Below are 18538 nucleotides of genomic sequence, written 5' to 3' on the forward strand. Positions count from 1 at the left end.
GCTTTAAAAAACATAAAATAAAGCCCTGTAGAAAGGACACGAATTTTCTCACCTGAATTTTATGAATTTGTTTCTCCTTGCAGCTTCCTAACTCACAGTCATTCTCAAAGTTGAGTCACAGCCATGCTCAAAGCCCCAGTGCTCCCTCTGTGCTTTCTATTGCCTTCTCCAGGCTTCAAATGCCCTGAGTCAATAATCACTGGTCTGTTCCTATATCCATTTCTTCTCACAACATGCTCAAAGTTCTTCTACTGATGCAAAAAAATCTGCTTCCTGAGGGCTCACACTGCCAAGGTCACCGAATGTTCTAGTTTGCTTTCTACTGCTATGATAAACATGGCTAAAAGCGACTTGGAGAGGAAAGGGTTTATTTCACCTTACAGCTCATAGTCTATCATTAAGGGAAATCAGGGCAAGAACTCAAGCAGGAACCAAAAGAGAGCACATGGAAGAATGTGGCTTTCTGCTTTAGTCTCCAGGGTTCAACTCGCTTTCTTATACAACCCAGGAGCACCTGCCCAAAAGTGACAGTGCCCACAGTGTGTTGGGCCTTTGCGCATCAGTCATTAATCAAGAAAATGCCTCCACAGACATTCCACAGGACAAATTGGAGGAGGCAATTCTTTAATTGAAATTCTCTCTTTCCAGATATATCTACACTGGTGTCAAGTTGATAAAAATGAACTTGTACACCAATGAATAAACATTTGCCAAATTCACAGATTGTGGTAAATGGTCATTAGTGGAGGCCAGTGAGACAAACAGGTTGTAGGTAAATGCTCTTGCTGCCAAATCTAATGATATGCATTCTAGGAATCTACTTTCTTTCTTTAAAGACATGTGTATTTTATTTTATATCAATGGAATAATACAATATGTAGCTTTTTTTGTCTGTCTTTTTTTTCACTTAGCATGCTTTCATTGATTAATATGGTGGAGTATCAATAGTGACAATTACTTAGTGAACACATAATATTAACTTGGTGGTAAGAATGTTTGCTGTATGAGCATGAGGACCTGAGTTCAAATCCTTAAAATCTATGGAAAAAGGTGGGCGTAGTAAGGTACATCTGTAACCCCAGCACTCGGGGGAAGAGAGTCAAAGACAGGAGAATGCCAGGAACTTGCTGGCTTAAATGAAGTTTTAACATAAACTACCAAATGAAAAATTATGGAAATTAAGAAGATACCTCCTTAGTTTCATACACATACATAACTCTTATTTGGTCAAGTATAATAAGTATGATTTATTTTTATAATTCAGATTTTAAAATTATTGTTCTTAATTTGGTTAATTCAACAAAGCATACTAAGAAAAGAGCTCCATAAAAATGACTCCGCATTCACCCCGGTGACATATCCATCTTTGGCCAAGGCAAAACTGGCTGGCCCACTTAAAGCATCTGTTACACTTCCAAATTTTTCATTATCTTTCAGGCACAGAGTCTGACTGCAACCGTACTCTCCTACAAGTCTCAAAGGGAAATTATACAGCAGCAACAAAATGACATAGCAGAACTCGTTTTCAACCAGTCTAAAAAGCTCATAAATAGCTTATAATTTTTCTACTTTACATAAACGTACTGTCACAGTCAACATCCTAAAATTCATCTACAAGATGATATTTTTTGCTAATTTTATAATAACAACTGTCAAGCCCAAATTCTGGAGGTTAGACAAAGCCAGCATTCCCCAGGAACTTGTGAAGCCTGTTCCCCTCTACCACAGGAGCCAATTCCTTACCACTGGCAGAGGGGACAAATGTCTATCTGTGGTGCCTATTAGCATCCAGCGCTCATGATGGCCTCCAGGCTCCCTCAGTATCACAAGTACTTGTTATTCACTTCCAAAGTCCATGCTGGTATTGGCTTTTCCCACTCACCCCATACTGTACACTTCTCTAGCTCATGGTCTTCCCCCATCCCAGCTTCTCATTTCTCCATATAACCCAGCTAGGTTGGCTATGCTCCCTCCCACTGTCTGCTCTCTTAGTCCTCACCTCTCACTTTCCCTATCCTCACTCTCTTCATGGCCCGGTGCAATCTGCTGGCCACATTCAGTTACTACTTTCTCTCTCCGCTCAGAATTTTTCCAGATACCTCTGGCTAAACTCTCCCCCCTCATATCTACAATAAAAACCTTCCCCTCAACCATACCTAAGAACGTAGTGTCATCAGTTTATACACGACTGAATTTAGTTTACATCTCTTAAGAATCACACATTTGCGGGGTTGGGGATTTAGCTCAGCGGGAGAGCACTTGCCTAGCAAGCGCAAGGCCCTGGGTTCGGTCCCCAGCTCCGGAAAAAAAAAAAGAAAAAAAGAAAAAAGAGAGAGAAAAAAAAAAAGAATCACACATTTGCTACTGCTCTTCCTTTAAATGTACAAAATGTTGAGACAGTTGTCTAACAGCGCTCGCCTGTCATGTGAGACTCTGGGTCGAATCCCCAGTACCACAAGTCAAACAACATAATAAGCCCATTAGCAGACATTTAGCTAATACCAAACCAGTACTAACTAGTAATTAATTTGCTGGGCAGTGGTGGCACATGCCTTTAATCAGGAGGCAGAGGCAGGCAGATCTCTGAGTTTGAGGCCAGCAGAGGGTGAGATATGCTTTTCTGGCCTCTGGCATACAATAAGCACATACATGATACAGAGACAAACATACAAACAAAACAACTAGACATATACGATAACAATTAAAAGTATGTCTATAAACATTTTTAGCAGTCAGCATGGCTGGCACGTTAGGAAAACTGTAACAAACTAAACAAGTTCCCACGGCTGTACACTGTGGAAAGTGTACTATTTCTACCTTCCTACTTTTATACTTTGGTCAGAGTAATTCAATTCTTTCACCCACTTTTATATAAATACCTTCTTAAACTTTTTCCCACTTTCTCATATATATATTATAGAATGAACCTATGGCTATTGTCACATGCTAGTAACGTGAAAAAAGAGGCACAAGTGGGAGATGACGGAACTGCTGCCTACCTACATATGAACAGTCAACAATAAGAGTGGCACTCGGTATAGCAACGCACTGAATATTCTAGACATTTATCATCACATGTTCTACTGTCTTAACTGACTTTTCTCCAAGCATCTACAAAGTTAAATGTTGTCTATTATGTATCTTTTAAACCTTAGATCATTTCATTTCTACAGCCCTGTTTATTAGCCTAGTCTATGTTCCCTAAGTCAGAAACTCTGAAAATCAATGCATTTATTTAGTTATTTGAACATTTTTAACTTTCTATTTCTCTCTCTCTCTCTCTCTCTCTCTCTCTCTCTCCCTCCCTCCCTCCCTCCCTCCCTCCCTCCCTCCCTCCCTCCCTCTCTCTCTCCTCTTTAGCTCAGGACCTCAAACTTAGCAAGAGCATCTTAAACTGATCATCTATCCTGCCTTCTCTTGGGAACTACAGGCCTCTCACCACGAAGAAAGAATCTAGTTTTGAGTAAACTTACCTCTTCCCGCCTCTCCTCTGCAGAAGGAGTTTTAAGTTCTCGTGCTGTATCATCTTTGGGGTCAAAAAGATAGATGTAATCGGAAGAGTAACTGACAAGAATCTCTTGACCGTCTTCACTGTAACACAGCGATGTCACTCTGCATGATTTATTACTAAGATGAGAAGGGATAAAGCGAGCAACCATTCCAGTAGTTCCTCGACCTGCATAATTCCCTAAATAACAGGAATTTATTCAAAATTAATACTGTTATACACATTAAAAACCCTTTTACTGAATTATGAGATATGTGTAATAATGTAGCGATATAAATCCAAATAATCACTCTGTATCCTCAAGGTTTCCTTTTAAATAGTCAAGAACTTACAACAAAGAAAAGAGAACTGTATAAAGATAATACATGCTCCAGTTCTACTGCTATGACAAACACCAAAAGCAACTTGAGACGGAAAGGTTTAATTTGCTTATACTCTCAACCCCAACCCACCACTGAGGGAAGTCAGAGCAGGAACTCAAACAGGAGCACAGTAGGGGCTGCGGAGGAAAGCTGCTCACTGCCTTTGACCCCTGGCTTGCTCAGCTACCTTCCTTACACAGCCCAAGCCCACAAAGGCCTACATCAATTAGCAATTAAGAAAATGTCATACAGGGATACTGTGTTAGTCAGGGTTTCTTTCCTGCACAAACATCCTGACCAAGAAGCAGGTTGGGGAGGAAAGGGTTTATTTAGCTTACACTTCCACATTGCTGTTCATCACCAAAGGAAGTCAGGACTGGAACTCAGGCAGGTCAGGAAGCAGGAGCTCATGCAGAGGCCATGGAGGGATGTTTCTTACTGGCTTGCTTCCCCTGGCTTATTCAGCTTGCTTTCTTATAGAACCCAAAACCACTAGCCCAGAAACGGCACCACACACAATGGGCTGGGTCCTCCCACCTTGAACACCATTTGAGAAAATGCCTCACAGCTGGGTCTTATGGATGTATTTCCCCAAGGGAGGCTCCTTTCTCTGTGATAAATCCAGCTTGTGTCAAGTTGACAGACAAAACCAGCCAGTACAGATACTAATAGGCCAATCTGACTGAGATAATTATCATTGGAGATTCCCTCCTCCCAGGTGTGTCAAGCGGACACACACAGAGAGCATATTTAAACAAAGAAAAAAATCTTTATATAATTCAAAATCCCAGATTACATGATTTGCTGAAATATCATTATTAATACCTGATTTCTGCACTAAATCATCTTCAAACTTCTCATTCAAATTACGACCATTTCTGTAACAGGAAACTTGACACTTGGCAGAACAGGGTAATAAATTTTGATTGCCTACTGGCTACTTACCTATGTAATCACTGATTTTAGAAACCATTACCTATTTTTTGAACAAATGTATTACCATAACCCCTTAAAATAACCTCATTAATATAATGTATAGGTGCCAGGATATTAAAATCACTTCTCTCCCTTCACACATAGCTCAAAATATTAATAGGCTTGAGGTATAATATATACAACTCAACACAAAGCTAGGCCGAAGATGAAAACATCATGCAATGTAGAAACTCATTCCCTATGGCAGAGACCTTTCTTACCATTTATAAAAATTTGAGATTTTTTAAAAATTTATTTTTATGTTTATGGGTATTTTAGCCACAAGTATGAACCCTGTCCACTGAGCACTGCCCACAAAGGCCAGGAGAAAGAGAGCACTGGATCCCTTAGAATTGGAATTGCAAATGGCTGTTAACCACCACCAAGATCGTGGGATATATGTACATATATCATGAGCTGCAGTGCCAATAAAAAAAATTACTAGGCTTTCCTCAGTTGCAACAGTTATTTTAATTTAGATATTCTCAGATTAGTGATTCAATCATACAGAGTATTACTAGATTAGGAAGAAGTCTCAGTACATTCAACAGACTTAGTGCTTAAAATCTTCAACAATATATTCTCTAAAGAATGCAAGAGGGCTGGAGAGATAATGGCTAGGTAGCCCAGAGGATGTGGGCTTGATTCTCAGCACGGGTTGCCTCAGTGGAGTCCCCAGCACCTCCATCAAAAAGGCAGTCACTAAGAATGCAGCAGAAGCTGCAAGGCAAGCACTGCTCTCCTTAATACACCCAACAGCAGCACCTGAGGTCGCAGTGGAGCACAGGGCCCAGGGAACTGCCAAGGACTTAACACCTCGCTCTGCAGCAACCCAAAGGCCAAGAACACGGAGGCTGCAGAGACCAAGGCACGCACGCACGCACACACACACTCCCCCTCACAAGCACACAGCAGCACCACAGCAAACTGCCAGAGCCTGCAGTACCTAAGAACTTCGCCTTCCAATCAGCGGAGCTGTGCCAGCACCCACTTCTTCTTTCTTCTTTTCTATGTCTAACTTCCACTCTTGTGTGTATGTCTCATAGTGGATTTGCTTTTATTTATAAATTGTTAGTGAGGTTTTAGGACTATTGTTTATGTCCATTCAATTAGTTTACTCTGAGGCATTCTTTACTATACTCTTCAGCTGCCTCTCACATACTCCTCGCGCTTATTTCTAATTTGTTTTTATTTATTGTGATGGTAGGAATGAAACAAAGGGCATGTGCATGCCAGGCCAGTACTCTTCCACTGAGCTGTATCTCTAGTCCTTGGCATTGTGAAACCCTGTGATTTGGCTGCATAGTTGAGACTGGCTTTGAACTCATGATTCTCTGACCTCTGCCTCCCTATTCTGGAATTACAGGCACTGACTACCATGTCTCGTTTATGATCCCAACTTCAATAACTCTGGTGGTCTTCAGTACAATTCAGTATGATAGCAGAGAGTTAAATTGGCCTAGGAGTGCTAAATTCTAGGAATCCCAGAGTCTTGTCCTGCTAAAAATATAGATTATCTTGCTTCTGTTGAGAACAGTAAGCAAGCCTATAATTTGATATTCTTACGGTTTCACCCAAAATGTGCAAATTCAAATTGACAGGATTCCTTATCATAGTCTCAAAGAGAAAATCTCTCAGAATGTAAAGGTCTGAGGATGGGGAGGAACGGTGTGAAACACTGCTTTGCATGTGACACTGCTCCTGCATCCATCCAAGTAGCTGTGGAAACCTGCACAGGATCAGCCACTGACAACCTAGAACTAATGGTAGAGCAGCACTCGAGGCGTCGCCTCTGGCTGAAGAGCTCCTGTAGTTAATGGGGCTAGGGAAGGAGATGTGCACTAGTGAGATGCCAGAGTAACTCTATTGAACTCAACAGGCTAAAGGGGCCACTGTCATGAAAGTGGAAGGACATGTTGGGAAAAGAAGGGTTTTGGGGGAATGCAAAGATAAACCAAAAGAATGGAAGGGTAAATATGATCAAAATATATAAATGGGAGAAATTGTCAAAGAATTAAAATTTATTAAAAACAAAACAGAAAAGCTCTAATCTAGTATTCCTTCCCATTTGATATCTAGGTTGGTTATTACTGACATGGGTGGTTTCCGCCCAGGTCCACCTTTACTCTTAATACAAATGTGAATATGTATTTATTACTCATTGTTGTATAAATGTACATGCACATGTACACTTGCACAATCTCTTTAGGTGGACTTGGGCATCAGATAACATGTAGCACATGTTGACTCTGCTTAGCTTAGATGCTGCAGTGCTGAATTTAAGTCTGATTTGTAACTGCAGGGACAGCAAAGGAGATCGTCTAAACAGAGACTTGCGCGCACGATTGTGTGTGTGTGTGTGTGTGTGTGTGTGTGTGTGTGTGTGCGCGCGCGCGCACGAGCGCGCGCGCCTCTCTCTGTGGCTTTAAGACGATTAAAACAACGGGTCTAGAGAATTAGAATTTCCCTAGCACTGCCATGCTGAAGGCAGGAAAGGCTAAAGCCCTGGTGACAGCTGGAGAAGAATATGACTTCCTGAAAGAGATTTTACATAGTTCTGCCTACATTGTGCACCCTACACTTCCTAGCTTTTGTTTCAGCCTTTCTATTAAATTATAATACTGATACAGAAAAGGCAGAGAGAAAGTAGGAACCCTTTTCTCCACAGTATGGCCAAAAGGCAAATAAATCCATTTTCCTTTATCAGTATGCCTCCTAATTACTTTCAAGAAATACTGGCTTTATAAACTGAAGTGCTCTTGTGAGATTGACAAAAGTTGGCAGCAATTATCATAAGACAAAATGGAGGCTCAGAACAGAGTCTACCTAAGTCTCTAGTAGATCTAACCCTAAGACATCTTGATATCAGAGAGCTAAAATCTAGAAATGAAAGAAAACAAATTTCTATTGTTTTAAGAGACTCACTTTAATAACATATTATGGCAGTCTTGGGAAAGAAAGAAATTGTTTTTTTTTCAGATTTATTTTATGTGCATAAGTGTTTGCTTGGGCGTGTGTGTGTGCGCGCACTCGAGTGCATGTGCATGCGTACGGGTGGGGACATGTGCATATCATATGCATTCCAGGTACCTTGGGAGTCAGCACCCCTGGAACTGGAGTTGTAACCCACAATATGGTGCTAGGAACCAAACGCACTGCAAGAGCAAGGAGTGCTTTGACTCACCGAGCCATCTCTCCATACTTTATTTTATTCTTAATAAGGGAGGGTATATGTGTACCTGGTTGTAGGTGCTTATGGTGATCAGAAGATTACATACCAAATCCCCTAGAGTTGGAGTTGCAGGCAACTAAGAACCATCTCCTGTAGTTGTGAGCTGCCTAACTTCGGTGCTGGGAACCAAATTCTCTTCCCCACAGAACCCTCCCTAGCTCCTGCTGTGAACTGATAATCTGTGCGGGCGTCATCCCAACAGTCTGTCTGGTTTTCCTTTTTGAGACCAGCCCTCATGCAGTGCATGCTGGCCTCAAACAGGAGTGACTTTGAACTTTTCATCTTTCTGCCTCCAGCTACAGAGCGCTGAGATTACAGCCACGAAACACTATGTCAGTTACCAACAACAGAGTATTTAAAAATCAGTAAAATAATTTTCCTCTTAGAATAACCTATATTACTTAAATAACACAAGAAAGTTAAAAACTATGTAAACGTAAAAATATTATAACAATTTCATTGAACAGTCTCACATTTTGCCTAATGTTTCCTCACCTGTAGCTCTTGTGCCCAGCATTCGCCGATCATAAATCCGTACGGAGCTGTCAGAACAGCCCACGGCAAGGTGATACGGTACTGGGGGACAGATAGCCACAGATGTGGCAGCACGCCTACAGTTGATTAGAATATCCTACAAAAGACAGACACGAGACCAGGTACATATAGCTATATAGAAGTGAATACTTGTAAAGCACTTTCCATTTAATTATAAGAAAATAACCTACCTCAGACATTCTAGTTCAGTCAGCAAAAACAAAAAAGGAAAACACAACAAAATGGTTTTCTTGTAATTGATTTTTTAAAGACTCTGTTAGAATTTATTTCTAACATATTTAGCCAAAAGGGAAGCTCACAATATTATTCATGTTACATACATTTACAACATTCTTTATACTCTGACTACACATATGACGAGCTTTACCAGGAAAATCATTCTACTTCTCGCCCTTGCATTATTATGAGAATGCTATTTAGAGAAGCACACCTGTGCCTTCCTAAAATGTGGACTAATGTGGATGAATTTAAGAGCATTTGGAATAATGAGTTTTAGTACCACCATTTACTAGGAAACCTGAAGCCTCTCACTACTCAACCCTCTTGGACTTCTCATTTGCATGTCGAGAGCCAGTCCCACCCTGGTCCTGTTCCACTGACATGCTCATAGGTCTCAGCAGTGATGGTGTTCACTGCCCTGAGTCTGGCACAGGGTCCCTTTTGGCTTCCTTCTTGGGTTGTCTATTTGTCCCGTACTCTCGAGGAGAAGGGGTTCTCTCTTAGTGGCTTTTATTCTCGAGAATAATACTCCATGGTATTAAAAATAGCTTTTAAGTCTCTGGAAAAATCCACATAAAAATGTGTTTAGGAAGATATTATACATATACATATTTCCTTAATACTGAGGTTCAAACACAGGGCCTGTGGCATGCTAGCTACCACTGAACTAAACCCCTGGCCCTAAATCACCCAATATTTTAAACTTATTTCAGAGCTTTCTATTCAATATGTATATGTCTTTATATGTGCTATCTACATAAAAAGATGAAAATTTGTCTTCAAAATTTGTTTCTACTTTTTGTTTTCTGCTTCATCTGTTTCAAGTGCATATTTTTTTCATTAACCATTTCACTGGTTAGTTAGCAAGTATTCAGACACATTAGTAATGATTCTTGGCTTTGTTTTGTTTCTGCTACTTTTCAGTAAAAATAAAGTGAACAATTTATTTCATTGACTACTTCAATGAGTCCATAAAGATCTACTGTTCTCTACATACTGTATAACAGAGAACTCTTGAAAGAAGCCATCTAGGGCCAAAAGACTTTTTCAGGCCTTTTATAAGTGTTAAATATTATAATTCATAAAATAGTAAGTAAACGGATTTTTGAGACATAGACTAAATTTGGTAGAATGCTATTTCTTTAAAAACAAAGCAAAATAAAATCTTCTAGAGGATAGAGGGAGCCAAGCAGTGGTAGCCATGCCTTTAATCCCAGCACTTCCGAGGCAGAGACAGGCAGATCTCTGAGTTCGAGGACAGCCTAGTCTACAGAGTAAGTTTCAGGATAGCTGGGACTACACAGAAAAACCCTGTCTTGAAAACAATTCAAAAATAAAAAACATAAAAGATGGAGGGAAAGATACTAAATTTTAGTGGTAAAGGGTGACCACCTTTACCACTACTGTTTTGGTAAGCCAAACTGTGTACTTAGTAAATGAGATGTATTGATAAATTCTCCAGGTTTTTATAATACTGGACAAATGGTCACATTTACTTTTGCATGTGTGTGTGTGTGTGTGTGTGTGTGTGTGTGTGTGTGTGTGTGTGTGTGAGACGATGTTCATGCATGCTTGCATGCGTGCACACAGGAGTGAGTATAGATGGGGAGGCCAGAGGTTTTTGTCAGAGGTCTTCCTCAATGGCTCCATACCTTATTACTGGAGACAGAGTCTCTCACTGAACCTGAAGCTCATCATCTCAGTTAGGGCGACTGACTGAGGAGATCCAGTCACCTACCTAAAGGATTACAGATGCCCACTGCCATGCCCAGCTTTACATGGGCACTCGAGTTTAGAACTCAGAGCCTTACACTTTGCACAAGCACTTAGAAACTGAGCCATCTATCGACTGCCTATAAATATACATAAATGTACAACCGAAACAGAAGTTTATCTACCTAATTAACAGTTAAATTAAAAGTTTTATGATTGAAATTTTAGCATAACAAAATTACCACCAAAGATACCTAACTGAACTGTAACTAACTTTTTCCATATGACTTGTGTAAAGTTTGGATTCTTACATCTTTGCAGTCTTCTTTTGTGCAACTGGTTTTGATGCGCGTGTCAAACCACCTAACGGTTCCATCTTCACCACAGGACAGGAAGGTGTAAGGGTCGTTTGGTACAGTCATAATCTAAGATAGACAAAAGCACGAGACACTACTGCACAGTTAAACAGCTGGGTCTGAAACACAGTCTTATACATCCAGGAAAACTATCCATATAAGTAATTATCTATGACTTACCCAATGCGTGCTCTCAAACAGAATAAGTAACTAGTTACTTTGAAAGTATATTAATATAATTTTATGTAAAAATTTTCTAAACTTTGTAAGTATGTTTAAATTAAAGATAATGAAGTCGAAAGAGTATGCCGACTTATCCATATGGTCCTGAAATAATCATAGCATCTTTAAGAATCAAAGAGGAGGCAAGACTGTATCTTTCAGAAAAGACTACATGATAATGGAAAAAGTCAAAGAGAGAAAGAATGAAGACTGCTGACTTAAAAGATGGCATTAGGAACCCTGATCCAAAGCACGCATAAAGGTTACAGAGGAGGTATGGTAAAGGCAGAGGCTTGCAGACCCACTAACACTTGGCTTTGAGCCCAGCAAGACTCATGTTTGATTCCTGACTTTCAGAATTTCAGACAATACATTTGTGTTGTTTAAAGTCACATGTCTAGACTTAAGTATTGATATTTCTTTGCTATTATTGAAAATGTTTATAATAACACAAAATAGTAAAGACTTATACACCATAGAAAGGCAATTATAAAGAGCATACTTAACACAAATGAATGGAATACATAGTGCACAGAATTTGTGATTTTTGATTCATTTCACATTTGTGAGAAATGAGATGACTGCATCCCTCACCAAGTCAGCAGTGTTAAATTACTTAGGAAGTAATTTTGTTGGTAAATGTATTTGCAACTTGTTGCTGACTCGGATTTAATGACTTCATTAAATAAGGTCATTTTTCACTTTGTATACTACTATCTACAATCCAAAATTTTTTTAAAGATTTATTTATTATGTACACAGTGTCTGCCTGCATGTATGCCTGCAGGCTAGAAAAAGGCACCAGATCTCATTAAAGATGGCTGTGAGCCACCGAGTGGTTGCTGGGATTCAGGACCTCTAGAAAAGTGGCCAGTGCTCTTAACCTTTGAGCCATCTCTCCAGCCCACAAACCGAATTTTTAGGAGCACATCTTTCCTAAAGTATTATTCATACAACTTATTTAATTGCTTTATCTAATTAATTCATTAGTTTAGAAAAATAAGTTTCACTCAGGCAATTACAATAGGAATCATTAATACATTTGTAAGGGATGTCCTTTGACACAGACTAAGAGTTCAAAGCAAATTAGGAAATCTGTCTAGCTGGCTGTTGACTTAAGAGATTTAGTGACTACACACAAAGATCAATACAAAAATCTATAAAATCAGTCCCAGGAAATCAGTAAACAAACAGAAACAATAACAAAATTTGAGAAGAAGGGAAAACACACTCTTGTTTGCTTTTATGTGTATTAGTACTTTGGCTGCGTATATGTTTGTAGGGGGATGTCAGATTCCCTGGAACTGGAGGTGCAGACAACTGAGAGCTGCCACCTGGGTGCTGGCAGTTGAACCTGGGTCCTCTGGAAGAGCAACCAGGGCTCTTAAGCACCGAGTCATTTCTCCAGCCCTAAACACACTCGTTAGAATCAGTATATCATGGTATTTAAAAAGGTTCCAGCTGCCCAGGTATGGTGGCACATACCTCTAATATCAACATTGGGGAAGTAAAGGTAGTCATACCTTGAGCTCCAGGTCAGCCTGGCATACATAATAAGCTCTAGTCCAGCTAGGGCTGCACAGTGAGGTGAGGTGCAGGAGAGGAACTCATGCCTGTGGCCTCGCCTATAATCCCAGTACTCAAGAGACAGAGGCAGGAGGACCAGGAATTCAAGGTCAGCTGCAACTACACAGCAAGCTTAAAATCTTGAGAACTACAAGAAACTCTGACTCAAAAAGCCAATTAACATAGCTGGGTAAGGGGATTAGATAGGACAGGGATGGGGACAGGGTTGGGGGAGGCCAGGGGTGGTGTTATACACCTTTAATCCCACCACTTGGGAGGCAGAGGCAGGTGGATTTCTGTGACTTCAGGGCTAGGCTGGTCTACAAAGCAAGTTTCAGTGGGATCCTGTCTCAAAAAAATTTTTTTAATTGATTGTGTTACTGGAACACAAAATAAACTTATACAGTAGGGATGACAGAAATAAACCTCTGTAAGGCAGTGTATTTCAGAGAACAAAACCTACTACAAAACCATGCAACAAAGTAAAAATAGCATGCTTAAAGGCTGGTGACTGCCATAATAAAACCCATTATCTTTATATGATAATGTAAAATTAATTTAAAAATAAATACAAAAGGGTGGAAAGGCTATATCTGATTAAAACATGGTTTAATTGCAAATTTATCTTACAATACTAATACTAGAATCTTACTTTTTTATAACTTTATCCACAAAATCTACCATGATAAACTTTCAGAAATGCTTAGATGAATATAATCTGCCAATAGGTTCCATACCTAAGAATGTAGATGCGTGTGTAAACCAATACAGACGCATGTGCACACTTACACAGGAGCATGCATTCACACGCACAGCCACAACCCTGTACCTCGTAAGTAGTTCCATAATGGCACGTAAATTGGCACTGTCTGTTGGTTTCTGCATCTTGCTCAATGTTGGTGTAAAATATGACTCCATCTCCAGAGCAAGACACAATCTGCTTGTCATCTGTGCACGGCAAAAACTTTGCACTAAATATATTTGCTCGGTGCCCTGAGCGGATGGTTGTCAAAACCTAAAATATACAAGAAATGCAGTTCATAGCATTAATTTATTTTCTTGGTGAGAAACATTCGTGTTTAATGTAATTATAAGCAGTAATACATTCTTAACAAAAGAATACTACTTTTTCATTATCATCTATAAAATTTTAATTATAAAATTCCTTTATATTTCCAGGGTTGGGGATTTAGCTCAGTGGTAGAGCGCTTGCCTAGCAAGCGCAAGGCCCTGGGTTCGGTCCCCAGCTCCGAAAAAAAGAAAAAAGAAAAAAAAATTCCTTTATATTTCTAATATTTCTTCTAAATATTTAAATTTAAAATACTTGAAAGGTCCCTAAGGTGTTACATATAGAATGTTATAATATACAAGGTTTTATTGAGATTCAAACCATAATTAATTCGGAAAACTAGTAATACAATTTAAATAATGTGTGCTGTTAATTCTGTTGTGAATATTTACTCTTTGAAGTGCTCTTAAAAATAATTTTAAAAAAACGTTGTAATTTAGAGTGCTTTGCTTCACAAATAGTAAAAATTAAACCCTATTATATGAGCCCATGTTAGGATCCTTCTGCCTCTACATCCTAAGTGTCAGGATTGCAGGTCTGTGCCAGCAAAAGTTATTCCCAATATGCTACAAATAGAGCAGTAAGTGGAAGTCACTCAAACACCTTTATGTTTTAAAAAACCCACAATGTCAGGGGTTGGGGATTTAGCTCAGTGGTAGAGCGCTTGCCTAGGAAGTGCAAGGCTCTGGGTTCGGTCCCCAGCTCCGAAAAAAAGAACCAAAAAAAAAAAAAAAAAAAAAAACCCACAATGTCTTATTTTGCTCAATGCTATTGATATATGATTTGCCTATTGTCCATTTGGATAAAGAGAAGAACATTTAAATTGTATTATCTAAAGCACACTGAAAACTTAAATATTAAATTTTCTGGGGTTGGGGATTTAGCTCAGTGGTAGAGCGCTTACCTAGGAAGCGCAAGGCCCTGGGTTCGGTCCCCAGCTCCGAAAAAAAAGAACCAAAAAAAAAAATTTTTTTCCAACAGGACATAGTTTTGCGCACCTTTAATCCTAGCACTCAGGAGGCAGAGGCAGGGTATCTCTGTGAGTCTGAGGGCGGCCTGGTCTACAGAGTGAGTTCCAGGACAGCCAGGGCTACATTGTGAAACCCTGTCTCAGAAAACCCCAACCAACCACACAAGAAAAAACCTTACATAGCCCAAAGGAAACTATACCTACATGGAACAATGCCTAAATTACACCTTTGAGTTTAATGAAGATGACAGTCTAACAAAAATGCCCACGATTGGGGCTGGGGATTTAGCTCAGTGGTAGAGCGCTTACCTAGGAAGCGCAAGGCCCTGGGTTCAGTCCCCAGCTCTGAAAAAAAGAACCAAAAAAAAAAAAAAAAATGCCCCCGATTACAATTCCCCTTTTCCTAGCTTCTTTAACATTATATACATTTAACCACTTTACCTTTCTGCTATACGGATTACTAATTACAAGTTTAGTGTCATCAGAGCCAGATAAAATATATTCTCCAGTGTCATTCCAACAGATTGTATTAACCTAAAAAAAAAAGAAAGCATAAACAAATTGAACATAAAAGGAAGTAGTCATCGTTCAATTACCTGTGTTTAGGACACTAATAAAACTCTCTATTAAGGAAAGTTTATAGGCTAAAACCAGACTTTAGTTCTTGATTCACATACAAAAGGCCTGGAAATCACTGTTACATCCTAAAAGGTTCAAGAAGCTACTGCAAAAATCAACAACTGTTCTTGGATCCTCCAGACAAACTACTACCACTATGACCAAAGACACCAGGTAGTCCTGACTTGAGAGGAATGGAAAGCTCGGCAGGAAACAATGCCTAGGCAGGAAACCTTTAATTACACTGTGCTAAGGGCTGATAAAGTAGACAGTATATAAGAACAGGTGACCAAAGGCAGACAGGTGATTCTAAAAACGAACAGTAGAGAAAAGCTAGAGATCAAAAACAAATGAACAGAAATGAAGAATGGCTTTGATAGGTTTAACAGCATATTGGACATAGTTGAAGAAATGGCTTTAGGATATACAGAAACCATTAAAACCACAAAGGGAAAAAGTCTGGGGTATTGGAGTTGGGAAGCCACTGGAATATCCAAGGACTGTGATACAAACACAAAAGGTATAAGATCCATGTTTAATGGAAAACACCAAAAGACTAAAGTAAGAAAGGGCAGAAATATTTCAAATAATGACAGAATTGCCTTCAAAATATTATCAGCCAACTACAGATTCAGGGTGTTCAGAGGAACTGAGAAGAGCAAATAACTGAAGATCGTAAAGTCCTGCAAAGAGGCCACGAAGGCTGATTGACTGATCAGACTCTCAGAGATGGACGGAGGCTAGAGTGCTACAGTTCACACCTGATACAATTTATCTTGGGCTATCCTTAGCTCCCTTTGTCATCCTGTGACTATCAGGAGAAACCTTTAGAACGTATTAACTTGGATTCCACCAACCCAAAAGCAACAATTATCAGAGAACACCTAGAGCCTAGAGACAGCACGGAGACTGAGCTTCCCCCACACTACTGTAACCTACCCGACCCTGACTTGTTCTTCACGTGTCTCCTGACTTACAACTGTCTTTGTTCTGTCACTATAAAAATGTCAGCAAACAGTTACTGCTTGACCATGGAGTTTAGGGATTCCTATATCTGGGCTCCTGCCAGATGTCATCACTCACATCTGGCTCTTGGCTTATAGGTGAGAAGTGTGTTGTTTCTCACTTAACAAATGAATCTCTTTCACACTAAAGAAAATCAAAGATAAAGAAAACAACCCGAAAGAAGCCAGAAAAAAATACCTTATCCATAGGGGACAAGATAATAATGTCATCTGACTTCTCAGAAATGCAAGTAAATATAGAATGAAATTGAAGTGTTGAGAGATAAGAAACATTTACAAAGAATTCTGTACTTACCCTTTCAAAATTAGACTAAATAAAGATGGTCTCCAACAAACAAAAACTGAGAATATTTGTTTCTAGGAACACAGCCTTGCAAGAAATGTTTAAGAAGTTCTTTAGAGAAAGGGAAAATAACAGGTCAGAAAATTTGGATTCATGTAAAGAAAATAATATGGCTAGAAAGAAGGATCAACATTAAGAACATTGGCTACTCTTCTAGAAGACCAGAGTTCCCAGCAGCCAAGCTGATCCTCTCTGAATGACTTGTAACTAACTGCAGCTCTAGGGGGATGCAATGCCTCTGACCTCTAAGAAAGGAAGTATCACTACAGGCCACAGAGCAAGCTCTAGGTTAGCCAGGGCTACCTAACGAGCAAGGCCTTATCTAGGCAGGGGCAGTAGCGGCCCATGACTTTAATCCCAGCACTCAGGAGGTAGAAGCAGAGGCAGGCAGACCTCTAAGGCCACCCTGGTCTGCAGAGTGAGTTCCAGAACAGCCAAGGCTACACAGAAACCCGTCTTAAAAACAAACAAACAAACAAACAAATAACATTTAAAAAATAAAAAGCAAGGGTTGGGGATTTAGCTCAGTGGTAGAGCGCTTGCCTAGCAAGCGCAAGGCCCTGGGTTCGGTCCCCAGCTCCAAAAAAAAGAAAAGAAAAGAAATAAATAAATAAAAAGCAACAAACAAAAATATAATTCTATTATATAATTTATTTATTCTATTCCTAGGTATCTATCAAAAAGAATTAAAAACAGTTTAATTTCTTAGTCTCCAATCTCCAGTAAAGAGCAATAACCACCAGCAGGTGAATAGTCAAATTACAGTACACTGTACACAGTACACAACGAACACTTACCAATAGCAAGTAACTACTGACATCCTTGACAATAGTGAACCACAAAGTAATTATGCTAAGTAAGCTAAACTTAGTAATTCTAAGGAAAGAAATTAAACACCAAAGATAATGCAGAGCCAGAGAGGTAGGACACTTGTACAGCAAGCACAGGGCTCTCAGCATGATCCCTCATAGCGGGAAAGTGCTAGATAATCCTATTTATTAAAATTCTAGAAAATATAAATAACACTACATTTACTGATAACCCACTATCACCAGGATCAGCCTAAAAACATAAATAAATTTACAAAGAGATTGACTAGGGTTAATTATGGTAATGAGAAATGAAAGGGTGAATTGCTCTTAGCAGATGGTTGATAAGCTGATTTGATGAATTCACTGATATATACATTTAAACTTACCAAAGTGTATATTTTAACAGGGTATAGCTACCTACGAACCCTGAGAGTGCCCAGTATCATCTATAAAAGTACAGTCAACTACATCAATAAACCTTCTAAAATCTCCATAAAATTTTAATGCAAATAAGTTAACTGACAAAATCAACTTAAAAACTAATTACATTGACATCATTCTTATCATTTATACCAGCTACTAGACTGCACATTTATAGCCTGTAATATTACTGAGTAACATAATAATGTCCAACCTACAACAACTTTATGCCCACTCAAATCATGAATCAGGTTTCAAGGCAAAGAAAAGGGGGCACTTGAAGTGGTGAGAAAGTTTGCTTTCCTCTCCAAAATACTTGAGAACACAGTAAAACCTAAAAGAAAAAATTAAAGACAGAGATATAGACAATACCAAATCCATTTGCAACTAACATTTGAAAATCTTTCTTTGGCTGTGGTAAAAGGTTTGGTCTTTGGCTCCTAAAGGGTATAAAACCTGACATATACATAGCACTCTTGTTCTTTTCAGGGAACAATTCCTAAGTGTCCAACATGCCAAGAATTCCTGGATAGCTATTCATTTAGTATCTTCCTGAAGGAAATCTCTGAAGAG

At 39.2% G+C, this 18538-nt stretch overlaps 1 protein-coding gene across 26 annotated transcripts in view; it reads right to left on the reverse strand.

Annotated features, from left to right (window-relative positions):
* Positions 1-18538, reverse strand: part of Dcaf6 (DDB1 and CUL4 associated factor 6) — a 101750-nt gene that overhangs the window by 61087 nt on the left and 22125 nt on the right. For all 26 annotated transcript variants that reach the window (XR_015635125.1, XR_015635124.1, XR_015635123.1 and 23 more), the window contains 5 exon segments: positions 15189-15281; positions 13538-13723; positions 10876-10989; positions 8573-8708; positions 3474-3688 (listed from right to left, as the gene is read on the reverse strand). Coding sequence is in view for 18 of the 26 variants with exons in the window: in NM_001305159.3 (NP_001292088.1) it covers positions 3474-3688; positions 8573-8708; positions 10876-10989; positions 13538-13723; positions 15189-15281 (744 nt within the window). In the remaining 8 variants the exon portion in view is untranslated.

This window comes from Rattus norvegicus, chromosome 13 (genome assembly GCF_021556685.1).
Source record: "Rattus norvegicus strain SHRSP/BbbUtx chromosome 13, alternate assembly SHRSP_T2T, whole genome shotgun sequence".
NCBI lineage: Eukaryota > Metazoa > Chordata > Mammalia > Rodentia > Muridae > Rattus > Rattus norvegicus.